At 39.4% G+C, this 16,292-nt stretch overlaps 2 protein-coding genes across 2 annotated transcripts; one reads left to right on the plus strand and one right to left on the minus strand.

Moving 5' to 3' along the window:
- Positions 1-1,127: 1,127 nt before the first annotated feature.
- igflr1 (IGF-like family receptor 1) lies at positions 1,128-3,659 on the minus strand. Its single transcript, XM_026183364.2, has 7 exons — positions 3,484-3,659; positions 3,188-3,386; positions 2,936-2,963; positions 2,652-2,727; positions 2,480-2,560; positions 2,142-2,234; positions 1,128-1,966 (listed from the first exon to the last, which is right to left on the minus strand). The coding sequence occupies exons 1-7, from the start codon at positions 3,584-3,586 to the stop codon at positions 1,641-1,643; spliced, it is 906 nt and encodes a 301-aa protein (XP_026039149.1). The 5' UTR covers positions 3,587-3,659; the 3' UTR covers positions 1,128-1,640.
- A 4,487-nt stretch (positions 3,660-8,146) lies between these two features.
- On the plus strand, positions 8,147-13,230 carry kcnj20 (potassium inwardly rectifying channel subfamily J member 20). Its single transcript, XM_075410385.2, is given in 2 exon segments — positions 8,147-9,393; positions 12,152-13,230. Coding segments are annotated over 2 exon segments (1,578 nt in total). The 5' UTR covers positions 8,147-8,180; the 3' UTR covers positions 12,517-13,230.
- The last annotated feature ends 3,062 nt before the right edge of the window (positions 13,231-16,292 follow it).

A 16,292-nucleotide genomic window follows, 5' to 3' on the forward strand; every position in this document is an offset into this window, starting at 1 on the left:
GCTCCTGCACCGCGATGGTCGAGAAGACAGTGTAGGTGCGTGACTTTTCTAGGTATTGCTGCCTTTAAAATAATGATTGTTGTAGGTGGATGTTCAGTGGTGTCATTGGTGAGGCTAATTGAATTCACACACTGTTCAAATTGGTAGTTATATTTATTCATGTTTTGATTTCTATTTTAAATGGTTAAAGGTTGTGCTTTGTATAAATTGGTGGCGGTCTAGTGAACCCCCCCTTCCCCTTTCCCCTTTCCCATATGTATGCTTTGTTTACACATCATGTCTTTTGTTTCACTAACTTACTTGAATTTTTTTTCTCTCTTTGGGGCAGTTGTGGTGTGCGATTAAGCCTTTATGACAGATTGTTCTAAAGCAGGTATTTTTAAAGAATCTTTATTTTATTTTACTTTTTTTTTTTTTTATGTAGATTACTGATGGTCTTAGAATCAGCCACAGGAGTAAAGTGAGCACTGTTTGCCTACTCAAGCCCATAATTATGTTTTCCAAAATTATGTCATGTTTTGTCTTTTATCACCCACCCACCCCTCCCCCCACCTTGCATGTCCAATCACTGGGATGGAGCCCAGGTTAACTTGTGTCAATCACCTAGCTGATAACAAGAGCAGAGTCACTCCCAACTCCTTGCAAGGATTCTACCTCAGCTGTTTAGACAGATGTTTGGGAATACTGATGCAAAAAGAGAGGATGATGATTAAAAAAAAAAATAGCTTGGTTTTAATATCCAGGTGTGTGTGTGTGTGTGTATTTGGAAATGTTTGTCATTTCTATGTATGTGTGCGTGCGTGCGTGCCATGAAGGATGCAAGGCACTAGTCAAAACCTGAAGTTATCATGACCATCTCGCCCAGAATCTGTTAAGAAAGCTGTATGTTCTATATACACATATATATAAATATACATATAAATATATATATAGTAGGGTTATTTTAACGTAAGTGTAAAAGACATCAAAATGAGAAAATATGTGCTCTTTAAATTTACGTCTTTGTTACCATGTACAAATAAACCCTGAGTTTGTAAATATTTGTATACATATTTCTAAACCTGTTTAATTTTTCTATGCACTTTTTTTATTTATAATGTTATTTGCTTAATAAAGATGTTAAGATGTTTGATGAAATGACTGAGTGAATGATTTTATTTGCATAGGTCAATAGTATTATAAAGGCAACAACAATTGGAAACAGATTAACATTTAAAAAAAACATTACTCATTTGTTCTATTTTGACAAGAATACTGTCGCGGTAAATATGATGGTGGGGAAAACGGGAACTGTGGAATTTTGGTTGAGTTCACTGGAGGAAAAGGCATCTCGTTAGCTGGATGGGTAAAGATAAAGCCTGGCTAAAATTCTGATTCTGTGCTTTGTCCTTCATGCACGTGTTAAGCAGTTTATATGGGATACAGCAGTCGAGGTTAAATGTTTTCCAGGAGGTAGGTAATAATACATTAATTATTCAAACGTAATAACAAATGAAGCTGCAAATATGGAAGAAGCTATTTAATTTAATGGAATGCTTGACTTCCCCCGTCATCAACTTGGACGCATAAGGCATGCCTTTTATCGCTCCGCTTCTCTCCGTGCTCGTAGCAGCCTTTTTGGGAGTCGGGCTAAACAGTCGCTACACTTCAGTCTTATTTGTTTTAAGTTTTGCAAGAGCAGCTATGGCGTCATTACGCTCCATTTGTTTGAGCAGTTTAGCCAGGTGCCCTACAGTCCAGTCGGGGTTCTTGCAGGTCACCCCCTCCAGCACAGCTTTTAGGGGGCTTTTGCTGTCCTTCATAGAGTAGGTGTAAGTAATCCAGGTGGAGGGGAAGGCGCAGTGCGACGCCAGATGTTTTGTGCTCTTTCTTACATGGCTCTCTGGATCCAGCAAAATCACCAGCTCTTCCAAAACATCCAAGTTGTCCAGCACGGTCTGTAGAGGTGCAGACAGGATGTCTGCACCTGCATTTTGAAAGGGGAAAAAGAGCATCAATGAATGATGTCAGTAGGTTAATGAAACAGACTTTCATTCGTCAACAGGAACACAAAATGGCAGTTTCCGCCCACTTTTATCCCTCACTAGACAGTGGTTTGGATAGGTGTTGTATATTTTGAGATAACATTAAGTTCGACTCACAAAGTATGTCCTCTACGTCACTGCCATTAGATGAACCTGTCAGGGGGGCGAATCCGTCATTTATATATGAGGGTTGCCTGCAAAAAGCCTTTGCTGTTTACATAAGGCAGAGGAGAGAGAGTGTCAGAATCATATTCACCAGCTTGAAGCTAGAGGGTATTTTAAAGTTATTTTAAAATAACCCTACTATATTGGTTGTAAAATTACATTCTGTAACATTTTATGGCAACTTCTCTTTATAAACCCAGTGGTCAGCTTTTATGTCGTTTCTTAAGTTCCCAAGACCTTGATGTGTGCACATTTGTTTATCTTCGATCGTCTAGTTTCGGTATACATACCTCTTTTCCGTTTAAGACCAAACACATAAGCAGACAAGGCAACGAGCACAATGGAAATTAAAATGGCTAATGGTACTGCCCCTGCAGACACAGGAAAAAGTCAAGGTTACATTTAAATGTAACTGTCAAGAAAGGTGTCTCAGGTGTACAGTGAAGTGCACGCGTAACTTACAGGCTGCCCTTGACACATTGTGAGAACGTGATGGTGGTGAGGTTGGTGTCAAGTTAGGTCCTTGATATGCCAGAGTCTGGAATGAAAACAGAATGGATGTTTTGGCTGTTGCTGATGAGGAAGAAACTCCTTCTTAACCAGCTCTCCACAAATATCTTCTGTTGCTTCTTTCTGTTGTGTTTCATATTTTTAGTACCACTACTGCCACAGACAGGCAACCCCTATATATTTATTTATTACTGGTAAAATTTACAATTTACACTAAATGCAAAAAGCCTACTCACTGTGACAGGGAAATCTGTTGTCGGGATTCTGCAGAAAAACAGAAAAGGGGTGGGGAGGAATGAAAGTCTGTAGATAAAACAGCGAGAGTTTTAAGAGGAAAGCGCTCTTATTGTGCCTGCTTATTAAGCCTTAAAAGAGATAGTGAAACACACACACACACACTTTGATGAAAATCCCCTGCGGTTCAGAGAGACCATCACATCCCCTCAGCTGTTTACCTGTTTCTCACAGTGATGTGCTTGTTGTCTTACCTTTGCGTAACAGGCACCTTGCCGCAAACGGTGTCAGCTGTTGTGTTGCAAGGTCTCTCAGTCTGAAACGGACACAGGCTACAGAGTGTGCAGTGGAAGCTGCTGCCATTGTTAAAAGTGTTTGTCTTGCACGGTTTTGTTGGTGCCTCGTGTCGCCCTCCGTCATCATCAAACCCACAGTTGGGGGTAATTTCATGACCTACATGAATAATAATATAATATAATATAATATAATATAATATAATATAATATAATATAATATAATATAATATAATATAATATAATATTTGACCTACCTGGCTTTATAGGGGTTTTCGCACACGGGATGCATGTTTGTTGCGCCTTATCCCAGATGGTTGTTAGATCGTGGCATTTTACTGAGTGTCCAGTGTTACTCATCGTTACTGAACTGAGCTTTAGAGCAAAGATTCTGTCTCTATAACAGCCCCATAGCACCACCCCTTCTTCTACATAAGTGCGGTTAGAGTTCCGTAGTACATGTCATCGTTTCTTCTTTCTCGCTGACCCAAATGTTCTGATATGCTTTTGTTTGTTTGTTTGTTCTTTTAATGAAAGCTGGTCAAATGTTAGACCAGTTTAATATGCAAGCAAGGGACAAATCATACAAACTATTTCGGAGCGAAATCGAAATATTTAAACTCACTCCGTTATTGGGCTATAAAGTGACGGTGTAGAGCAAGCCTATTCAAATGGCGGCCCGCGGGCCAAATGCGGCCCAGAAGCAACCTGCGAGTGGCCCTGCCCGTGGTCCTGGCAGAAACACAGAGAAAACGCAAAAAATTAATTCATTAATTAATTTTAAAAAAATTAAAAATTCCTACAGCGTAGTGTAGACTGTGAATGCAACACTCCTAGTAGCCTAGCAATATTTAACCCACAATGCACCGTGATGTAAACATATTAAACAATCATCGTAATATATGATGCAACAACAGCATGTCTTTCTCACTCCAAAAGCGCAAAATTGACAATGAAAACTGTCGGTTTAACCCTGCCTGGACTGACAAATACTTATTCATTTTACCGAGTTTAATAATCTTACAACCGGAGTTGTACGACCATGGTGAGGGTCCTGTACAGCCCAAGAGAGAGCTGCAGCATCTTCCCTTCGTGTTTGCTTCTTGGCGAAGAAGAAAAGGCCTTTCACAGATTCTGAAACAGTGAAATACTGCATGCTGGTCGTGGTGGATGCGGTGAAAAGTGAGTGTGACATCTGCTATTAAAAACGTACCCCTGTAGGACAGTTCAAATATTCGTAGAGTTGAAGCTCTGGCGTCAGACGAGTTTGAAATGCTGTTAGATGACCTGAAGAAAACTGATGTAATGTCTATAGCAGGAGATCACAGACAGAACTGATAATGCATAGTTGTGCGTATATGTCCGTTTTTTGGATGGGAAATTGCTCGGCTTAGAGGGACACACAGCTGGCGAAATAATGTTTGAGAAGATTTAAGCTCTTTTTGAGGAAAATGGTCTGGATATGAAGCGTGTCTGTATACTTGTGACGGATGGGGCTCCATCCATGGCAGGAAAAGCGAGTGGTCAGCGAAATATTTATTTTAATTTGAAAAGGAATTATCAAAATGTTTTTTGTTATTATTATTATTATTATTTCAAATGTGCAAAAAATAGTTTAGTTATAGCTCCCTTTTTTTCAACGGACCTTTTGGTGTGCATTTGTGAGAGGTCACCAGATTTACAGGGGAAAAGGAATAAAAAAAAATACTTGTTTTTCAATACAGTTGTGTGGGTTTGAAATTGATCATGATCTGCTGCTTACTGGCTTCAAAAAAAAAAAAAAAAAAATCTGGCCCAGATAAATTCCTCGGTTTGAAAATCTGGCCCAACTAACTTCGTAGTTGAATAGCCATGGTGTAGAGTTTAAAATGCCCTTACCCTTTACTGAGGCAAAGTAAAGGTAGGGGAGTTGTTTTCTTAGGGGGTCGCCTGTCTGCGTGTTTGCTTTGGAACCGATATCACGGATGCGCCTCCCTTCCTCCCTTTGTGAGACAAAGCAGGTGGTGTACTAATCTGACTGGAGTACCCTGGCCAGGGATGAGTCAGTGGGGAGAGGAAAAAAAAACATTTTAAGGAATTTTTTATACAAGGTCAGATGACTTTCACAACTGCTGACAGCCAAATGACTACCTTTGTGTGTTGCAATGGTAAGTGACTTGTCACGGTGTGACATGTAACTCACTTGTGTGAGCAGTGGCGGTCCTAGCCTGTTTGGCGCCCCGGGCGAACACTCCCTCTGGCGCCCCCCCACACACACACAAAACATATTAAGGATTGTACATTAACATAAAACTGTTGTCAGAACCATACTGAATTTCACCAGAGACACAAACACACATATGAAGAGAGTATGCATTGTATGCAAACGGCTACCAAACACCCATCATAATTCGTCATACAATGAGAACAGGACAAATCAACAATTGACACTGACTAATTAATATTAAAATCTGTAACATAATGTATTGTTTGGAGTTTAGTCTGTTACTGTTACTGTTTTTTACCATTTCTCTTTGGAGCAACTGTAACCCACATTATTTCCCTAGGGATTAATGAAGTATTCTGATTCTTTCAGGATACCTGCCATTATCCAATGACACATCTGCTTACCTGCATCTTTTGCTCGTTTCTCCTCCTCTTCTTTTCTCTTTTTTCTAAACTGAGCACCTGGCTTTGAACTTTTCTTGTCCATCTTCCATTGATTTTAATTTTGCACTCCAGTATGAACACAAATCCCCCAACTCGAAGATCACCACAACATAACCTAATAGACCTACACCTAGTTCACAGATTCACTTTCTCTAGGGTCATTTCTGGGATTTCACACAAGCCAGGATTCAGATCATGAATACATAATGGGCTTGGATTTACATCATTATGAATGAAATGTGCTCTATCTGGAAGCAGCCGGCCTCCCTCCCCTGTCGACAGGTTGTGTGTGAGATCATCAAACTGTAAATTATAAATTTTAAATTGTTATTGATCCCTTTACCCCGAGTCCTAAAGTGTGTATTTATTTTCTTACTCTTCTTATATTTGTTGTTTGTTTACTTGCACTGCTGTAACTGGAGCCTCGTCGTCTCGTCTCTCTATATACTGGACTGTATGTAGCGGAGATGACAATAAAGTTTACTTTGACTTCAGCAGCGCGCAGGGGCACCGAGGGCTCTCGCGCTCACTTTTCGCGTATAGAATTTCGAAAAAACATCGGTGCAAATTATAAGTCTGTCTCATAAGGTCTCGTGTTTTCGTGTTTGTTGGTTTGTTTTTATTTTGTTTTATTTTTTGAGTTGGTTATTAGATGCTGCTCCAGCCAGCCACAGAATCCCCCGCCGCCCTGGTAACTTAATATATATAATATATATATATTAAGTTATATATAAAGGAGGTCACATAGGCCTATAGGCCTATGTGACCTCCGGCACATTTCCAAACTTTCTGTCGCGTTAGTCATTTTTAGATTTTTAGCCTTTTTAGGATTATTTGAACTAGACAGTAGCTGAGTCCACTCTACCCTACTCTGCAGAAGGCTGAGACAGCATGATTAGGCTTAGTCCAGCTTATCTAGCTAATGCTTTCTGTTTGAGTGTGTTTTGCTCGTCAGTGTTCCTTTTTTTTCTTTAGAAACATTGCTTTAAAGGGAAATGCTTTGAATCTGGCCGCCACAGAGTGACTCAGAGAATAGCTCATTCTGGAAGTAAGCACTGGATTAATTTACTCTGTGAGTCATCCAGAAATACCTCGGAATTTTATTGCCAGTCACGATGGTGCTAGCAAGAATAATAGTGTTAACTCTATTATTGCATGTTTAAAAGTTCAAACCCTGTTGAAAATCTGGTCTTTTGTTCTAGTATTTACAATCAATGGGAAGACTTTGCACTCGATCACAATTATCTGCTGCAAGTGTTTTTTGCTTTTGGATTTCTTTGATGTGATCTACTGGAAGAAAAGACTATAATCTGAAGAGGACATGCTGTCCTGGCTCCAAGTTAACATAAATTAGTACGGTAGCCATGGGACCTCCCACAACCACCCAGAATGAGACGAGGGGACGGCGAACATCTATGCCCTGTCAACGGAAATCTGTCATGGTTGTCCATTCCACACCTTCGGGGGACGAGGTTAGGTGCAAGAGTTATTCAATAAATTTAAGACAGTGAGTTTTGTTTTCCAAACTTTTTCCCCCCCAAATGTCTTTGTAAAGTCAAACCTGAAAGTTTTGTGATAAAAAAAATCTTACAAGTTGGTCACACACAGTCTTTTCCAGTCTGCCCTTGTGTGATAATATTATGAATGTGACATTTTTCCGAGCACTTACTCCCAGAACAAAATAGTCTTTGACCAATCAACCGTATTCTTATTTTGACTAAGTCCTGATGTGGCCTTTCCAATGATGTCTCATGTGTTTGGGTGGTCTCTTTTAGCCCCAGTGAGGCAGGGAATCACAAAAGTTAGTTAAACTGAAAGTTTTTTCTCAGTTCTCAGGAGACCATATTTACATTATCCCTGTACTTGTGGGCTGTATTACGAAGTACTGATTTAATAGGGTGATTCATATTTTGATTTCCAAAAAAAAGGACACTTGGCCCAGTCATGAAGAACTTTAATAATACTGTTTGCTTAAAGAAAACGTTAACATATTTAAACAATGCCTTCTCTGTGCGGTTAATGAATGGTGAAATAAAAAATGTCATGTAAGCTTTTAGTCAACAAAAGTCACTAAAAGCTAAGTCAACAAGTTCAAAAAAATGTTTGCTCCCCCAAGATTTACCATGTAGCTGCTTTTCCTCCTGTGTTTTTCCCACCATTCAGCCATGACCTAATTTAGCCTCAGTGAAGCTGGAGTCTATCCCAGTGAACTGAAATGACCTTCATGAATTTGCAAGCACACTAAAAATGCACTTTTCTTTCCCCTTCCAGCCAGATACAGACATGATGCTTCCTCTCAGATATCATGCTAGGGACTTTTTCTGACCTTAAAACAGCAAGGCAACGCCACAAAAGCACAACAGACTTTCCTCACCAAAGCAACATTTCTTTGCTTCCCTCTTATACTCATTGTCTTATAGATAGAGAACAAGACCTCTTGCGTCGTTGCTCACTCGGGGAGACCAAGAGTCTTTCACGCTACCCTCGCCATGCCCTCAGCGTGCCTGAAATCGGCTGCATTAGTCCCCTTCATGTCATTACCCACAGTCCGCTCCACAGCACGTCGCTCTCACCGGCAAAAAGCAACATATCCAGCCCTGCTAGAGAGATGGAGAAGCTTGCAAAGGCCAGGAGTAAACTTCTAGAGAGTGAAAGTAACCAAACCCCTACCATCACTCCAGAAACAAGAGAACAACTTCGCTATGTCGCCAAAGATGGAAAGTGCCGAGTCAACCTTTGTCATATTTCAGAAAGGGGCCGTTTCCTGTCTGATATCTTTACTTCTTTTGTGGACCTCCAGTACAGATGGTTCTTATTTGTCTTCATGATGTGCTACATTGTCACCTGGTTTTTCTTTGCTGTGCTCTACTTCTTGAATGCTTTCTTTAGAGGTGACCTAGAAAAGGAGAAGCCACTCACCACCCCTGAAGAAAACCTCATAGACCACGCACCCTGCTATTTGGGTGTAGATGATTTTATCTCTGCTCTTCTTTTCTCAGTGGAGACACAGCGCACCATTGGTTATGTATCAATGGTGTCTCCCAGCACAGTGTCTCCCAGCTGCCACGAGGGTGTGGTGCTGGTCATGACGCAATGCATTGTTGGGTCCATGATAGATGCTCTCATGGTAGGCTGCATGTTTGTTAAAATATCCCGACCCAAGAAGCAAGCGGAGACACTTCTTTTTAGTCGCACTTGTGTCATTGCTAACCGGGATGACCAGCTCTGCTTGATGTTCCGCCTGGGAGACCTCAGAGAAAGTCACATGGTGGACGCAAAGGTTCGTGCAAAGTTAATCAAGTCCCGGCAAACAGCAGAGGGAGAGTTCTTGCCTCTCGAGCAGACAGAGATTAACCTTGGTTATGAAACTGGCTGAGACCGACTTTTCCTGGTGGAGCCTCAAGTCATTCGGCACAATATTGACTGCGACAGTCCGCTGTGGGAGCTGGGTCCAGAGCAACTCAGAAGACAGCAGTTTGAGATCATCGTTATTTTAGAAGGAATTGTTGAGGCCACAGGTGAGTAATTGACATTCAAAAAGAAACTACTCGTACCTCCAAAAGTCTCATTTTAATATAAAACAACTGCAAAAAACTTTACTTTGACTTTGTTTTTGAGAATAAGATGGGTTTTTTTTGCAAGAATGTCATAGGAGGTGAGAGAAAGCATGTTCAGTGAGAGGAAGCATGGGATTTCCACATAAAAGCTGTGCAAGTACAGAGAAATGATTAAAACTCCATCCAGAGCAACCCTCTCAATCTGAGGCTGCAGTGCTAACCATTTACCCCTGCACTGCCAGTTAGTAGCCTCATTAATAATAGTTTTCAAGAATTAGGAAACTGGGATGCAATATTCTCTCAGTCATTGATTTTTTCCCTTCACTGTAGGGCTACAGAAGAAGGATTTTTTTTTGTGGACCAGACATTTAATGGTTGCCAAAAAAACCACACCTGAAAAAATCTCACCCACCACTTTTTCTGGAAGAGGGCTTGGTAAAATTCTGTAATACTTGAACTTGGCTATAACTAAGGTTTATGCTCATTATTTACAGCTGTTGACTACACCCAACCCCATGGTTCTCATGCAGTCATTACAGTTCAGTTTTACCCTGCTCTTTTGCTGTGTATTCACATACTGTGTGCACTCTTTGACACACAGAAACCTTGGATACCCCTACGATTTTGCAGACACAGCCTAGAATGTTGCTGCAGAAACTTCAGGGGCCCATGTGAGGGTTATTTGCGATAGTGTTCGTTTCCTCCTCCTCTGGAAGTTAAACACTTGCAGATGTTTCTTATTCTTTGTTTACTGTTTCTCCACAAAAATGTCCTTGGTGCTGGCTGCACAGTTGTTATTGAATGTGGATAATCAGGTCAAATAGATAAATGTTATAATGTTTAAAGAACTCTTCATTTGGGTCATGGTTTGCTGTGTATAAATGGTTAAGAGTTAGTAAGTATTAAGAAGGTTTATTTATAGGTTAAAAGGTTTTTAAAAAGCAATTTCCACTGAAACAGCAACAACAAGCTTTCCCTTATTTAATTTCCAGCCTTCTGAGCTGTAAAAGCACACCGAGGTTGAGTGTCACAAAAGATAACAGACTTTGATGAAGCATCTGATGAGTAAACTGTGCAATTCCCTAAAACTATGATTGTTTATCAAGAGCAAGTCTGTCTGCCAAGTTCTAAATCTTGGAATATTTATATTTATGAGAAGGCCAACAAGTCATTCAGTTTCCTGGGTAAATGATGGGAAAACTGTCTTTCCACAATGCAGTCAGAATGTAAATATTTAACAGCTTATTTGGCATCTTTTTGGTATGGAAAGCAGGAAAACAAACCTTGCAGAAGGTTTTTTATAGAAAAAAAAAATCACATATCTACATCTGAGTTTCCTTTCCCATGTAGTGCTCAAGCTCAACTGCATCATTCTGAAACTATTAGAGTGGTGACAATATCTGGTATTGTCACCACAGATGTTTTTTAGGCTTTTTAAAAAACAAAAAACAAAAAAAGTTTTATTTCTATTGGTTTTTTTGAAACCCTTTTTTTTCTTCTTAATTTTAGACTTTCCGTTGTGGAAAAAAGTGAAAAATAACACACCAAAAACCCAAACTTCTGATACTGCTTTTTTTTGACGTGGTTCCTAAAGATTCTAGATAGTTTTCTTGCAGCAAATTATGACCTTGTGGTTTGTTTCATACATTCTTCAGCAACTGTGAAAAATAAAGTGCCCGCTCTTTTTATATACTAGTCCATAATAAAAATCAATCAATTAAGACGAATAACAACAGACACATATCACATGGTATCATGCTGTGTCATTGTTTATTTAACAAAAACTGAAGCAAAATCTAGAAGCAGTGTGTGAAAAATTGAAGCTAGGACTGCAGGTACGTGTTTAAACACAGCTCTTGCAGAGCTCAAGCACAACATTTCAAACATGTTAAGGTCCAGACAAAATAAGTTGCATAGTGAAGGGCCACTGCAATACTGTGGGTTTTTTTTTTTTCTATTCTGTTTCAGATTTGGCTGCTGGGCTTAACACCCTGATCTTCTTGCATTACCTAATATGGGTAAAGCTTTAGCTGTCAGACAGCTGGTACTATATTTTTCACCCACTACTTCTGCATTTTGGCTCATTTTTTGTCACATAAATAATGACACACTGCAATAAATCATCATATTTTCCTTTATTCTGGAAGGAATAGACCATTTTTCTAATTATAATGTGTCAAACCTTAGACTTGAAAGAAAGTGTGCTTTCTTTTTCACATGACTGTACAGTAGGTATTCAAACCTTTCAGTGATGCTATCTTTACAAGATAGCATCAAGTTCAAATAGAAACTGTTCTTCCGGCTAAAGTGTTTCCAATCTCAGTTTAAAAGAAAATATAATTTCTTATGGTGAAACTCTTTAGGAACAACAAACAAACTAAATAATTTGTACATAGATATTTCTAGTAAAATCAAAACCTTCCTTTCCCCCCCAATACTTTTGCTGTTGGAAATTGTTAATGTCAATGTCAAAATAAAGCTCAAGAATTAAAAAAAAATTATTGCAAAAAAAAAAAAAAAAAAATCAGTATCACTCATCTAAATTTGGCCAGTTGATACTTTTAATGACAAGTTCCTACTTTCTTATTTTGGTAAGTTCGAATGGATTCAAACACACCAGAGACATCTTGTGGCAAATGATGCGTACTTCAGTTTAAGACGGTGATTTCACTTCACTTCAAAACTAACAGGCACTTCCATGTCATTATTTTAAACACAGGGATGATGTGCCAAGCCAAAACATCCTATATTGAAACAGAGATTGAGTGGGGCGCTCGCTTTGAACCATGCATGACGCTGGAGAAGGGCTCATTCAGAGTGGACCTGCGTCGGTTCCACACCACCTACAAGGTACCACTACCTAACTGCAGTGCCAGCCAGGCACACCAGCTAATGGCTCTGGCTGACTGCAAAGTCCAAAACCACAGAACCAGCCAAAACTGGGAAAGCTGGGCAGAGGGAATGACCGAAGAAGACAAAGACAAGCAACCATCCCATGGAGGATTCACTATTGCTAACATTCAGGAGGAGAGAGCATCAGAAGGCAATGAAAGTGAAGAGGGTACCGAAAAAAGCACGCCATAAGACATTTTAACTTTTTTAAAGCTGAATTGGTCATAAACACTTTCTCAGTATGAAGCTTTTTTTCTTTTTTTTAAAAGATGATACCAGCATTTCACTGTAGAAGAAGGGCAGGTGTAAATATACATAATAAATATTTTGAATTGACTATTTGCTAAACTTTATCCCAAAGTATTGTTGGCACACAGGTCCAGCTTTAAACTATAGCAATACACATAGAATTTTACAGCATAAATGCTTGCAGATTTACTATTCTTAGTAAAGTTGAAGTACCAGCAGATTCTTGATTTTAGTTGTTACCAAAATGTCTTTTTTCCTCGTCTATGGCATGTCCAAAACAAACCTGCGTTTAATCTCATGCAACTAAATAAATAGCAGCACTGTATTTCAGCATTGCAATGTTGTGTTAATCACTCCCTGTGGTTTCGGAGGAAAGGGCAAGAGCAGACCAATGTTCCCTCTAATTTTTCATGTGTCTGAGAGAACACACAAACTCCCTCAGCGGTCCCTTGGACCACTGTGAGCAAAATTAGACGTGTGCACTGTGCAAGTTACATGGTTTATTAAAATTACAGCATTTACATTTATGTTAGACTACTTTTAATTAACTGCTTATGAAAATTTTAAAAAAAAAATCTTGTTCATGACCTTGTTATTGGAAGTAAAAATAACTTGAACTCCAATTTTTTTTAATTTTTAATAAAGCTCTGACTTGTATTATGAGTCTGTGGTCTGGGAGAGAGTCCTGTAACTCTCTGTCTGCAAAATACAGTATATAATGAGCAATGCTGGGCAATTAATTATATAGTTACTTCATCAAAAAAGTAACTGAGTAATTCAAACAAAGTTTTTTGCAGCTGTGTACCTAAAAATGCAGCCAAGGCGTTTTTTAAATAAACATTTCAAACTATTTACAGAACAATCAGATGTTCTGCATCAAATTGACCCTGTGCACGAGAAAATGCTAACTTCCTGGTTTGAGACCGGATGTGGGGTTATACATTTCCGGTAGCTTTACTTTGCGGTCAATCGCTACTGCGAAGATATACTCCAAAATCATGTCCAAAACTCGAAAACGGAAAGATCCACCGAAAACGGTGGGAACACTCACTACTGTTGTGTCATAAAAAATCTAATGATCAATTTTGACGTTTAAAGAGTTTAGATCGATCAGTTGTTTACATCACTCAACACAAGCAGAACTGCATTACTGCATGCAGAAGACACCTCGTCCACATTCAGAAGCACATCTCTGTATAGTGACTGGTCTTATGATTTAAACAGGCAAATGTTCAGCATTCAAACTACAGGTGAAGAATAGTCAAACCAGATGTTTCCTGTTATGTCGATATCAGCTAGTCAAGTACACACCCACACAGCATGTTAACAAACCGTGAAAAAAAGCCACACAAAAAATTAATGACTGCTGGTAACGGTTTCTATACATTAGTATGTACGAAGCGTACGTTGTGACTTACCTTAAAAATTACAGTGGTCCCTCGCTATAACGCGGTTCACCTTTCACCTCGCTGTTTCGCAGATTTTTTAGTGCAAGTTTGCATGTTTTTTTTGTTTTTTTTACGTCACATTGTGTCCTGCGTCCTGATCGCTGCAGACGATCTCCTCCGTGACGTCTCTCCTGTACAGTACAGAATCGCTGCAGCGATCGCTAGCAGTGTGACTCTGAAGTGCAGTACTGTATGTCCACGATGTCCACGAAACGTTTTGCACCGTCAAAAAATAAAATTGGCTACTTGATTTCACCTATCGCTGGTTATTTCTAGAACATAACACCCGCGATAAACGAGGGACAGCTGAGAAATATAACATTTGAATCCATTTTCTCTTTTGCCCTGAGGCGCGGGGAAAAAATATTGACAAGTCGATGAACATCATTTACAGATATATTGGGTAAATGCCCAAGACATCTATAGAAATGTAAATCGCCGCTTGGTGCATTCATTTGCTTAACTTGTTTTGGACCGTAAACAGGGCGCGAATAGGACACCGGAAACAAAGCTCCCCACAGGAGTTTCCGCACTGGAAGTAGCATATGCTAACGTACACATAGTCAATTTGATGCCACACAAATTATTTGTGCCACTCCAAAAAATAATTTCTGTCCACTATGAGATAAAGGAGAACAACAGCCTGATACCTGCAGGCCTGACAACAGGAGATGTATCACTCCTGTAACACCTGTAACATTTAGTCACCTCATTGTTCTGACGCACACAACAAAACTATTGACTACACTACACACTAACTACACAAGATTTGCGCTAAATGTCGCAAATCTCTCACATCTCAAAACACCGCTGTCACTCCTAAAACTTCCCTCTTCCTAAACAACTAAATGGCATGTTGCCATATCATTTCTGATTGGTCGACATGGTACATTTTTCCACCAATACGAAAGGGTGGGGGGTTTTTTTGGTTTGTTTTTGCTCACAGGCAGGGCTGGACGTGGACAAAAAAATCAGCCCGGGCATTTTGACTAGAGACCGGCCCACCAGGTATTATCCGGTTGTTCAGTCTGACGTCACTAGCCGTGTCTGGACCTAAACTCTGCTACAGGTCCATATATCAAACGATCACTATGGCATTACTGAGAGTTGAAAAACTGTCTAAAGTCTTTCATCTTTAATAAAATGATCAGCGTTCTGCTCTACCAGGTGTAACAACTGAGTTTAACATCCAGGCATCCATGAAAACGGAATTTATGACATTTAACGGAGTTAGAAGTTAGCAGGGAGTTAGCTTGCTAGCTTCTATCTAAATACAATATAATATGTCCTGACTGCGGGGTTTTGGAAACAAATTAAAACGTACAGCTCTGTTATCACTTCCAGCATAAATGAAGACAGAAAACTAAACAGCAGTGACGTTTGTAGGGTTACTGAAGTTGGGCTAGCTGGTACATAATGATGTGCTACGTGACCGCTAGCGACACAGCTATGTTAGCATAATATAAACAAGCTAACTTTTTTCCACTCAATAAAAGTTAACGTGAGTGTTCTCTGTGGTCAGGAACAAATGTAATCGCATTGTAAAAGGACCAAACTTCAGCCAGGAGAACAACTGAGATAATCCATCCACAATACGAGGTTAGTCATTCATATACTGCTGCATGGGCTGGGCTGTAGTTACATCCTAAGGTTTTAAAAACTGAGCTTAAATAAATGATTAGCGGTAATAAAAGCCGAGGGAGGTCAACAGTGATCACTGACTGTTTTAGGAGCTTTTTGAGATCAAATAGAAGAAAATACATAACATTGAAAATGTTAACAACACAAAAGCCATATTAAACGCAGACTACTTTAGGCCCGGAAGTAGGATTCGTCGCGTCATCACTGAACAACCGGACAGGAAAAACCATAAAGCCTTTGAATGAAAACAAACGCTGTTGTCACAGTGATGTACACTGTCTTGTTGGTATATGTGTATCAAACTAATAAACTTAAACCTACACCATCCTCCCTATTCTGGTATTCTAAACAGTACTTAGCTGAAACCCAAAGACTGCTTGGTTGAGTTAACCTCCTGAACTATCTACAACATATGGTGGAAACCTGAAATTAAGACAGAGAAGACTAGAGGTGAGACATGATCATTACTGAATATTAAAAATAATAAATGACAGATTTTGTGACATTTTCATAAACTATTTACCACATCAATAAACAGCATGGCAGGACAAAATATTTTTTCTAACATGGGAACCTTTAAAAAGTGAAAGGAGACAGAAAAACAGGTGAGAAAGAATAAAACTTAATTGA

Source organism: Astatotilapia calliptera, chromosome 11 (assembly GCF_964374335.1).
Source record: "Astatotilapia calliptera chromosome 11, fAstCal68.1, whole genome shotgun sequence".
NCBI lineage: Eukaryota > Metazoa > Chordata > Actinopteri > Cichliformes > Cichlidae > Astatotilapia > Astatotilapia calliptera.

Coding starts and splice junctions, on each gene's coding strand:
- igflr1 (XM_026183364.2), bottom strand. CDS start 3,586: ATGAGTAACACTGGACACTCAGTAAAATGCCACGATCTAACAACCATC. Junction 3,387..3,483: donor GAAAACCCCTATAAAGCCAG/GTAGGTCAAATA, acceptor TTATTCATGTAG/GTCATGAAATTACCCCCAAC. Junction 2,728..2,935: donor CAACAGATTTCCCTGTCACA/GTGAGTAGGCTT, acceptor TTTTCATTCCAG/ACTCTGGCATATCAAGGACC.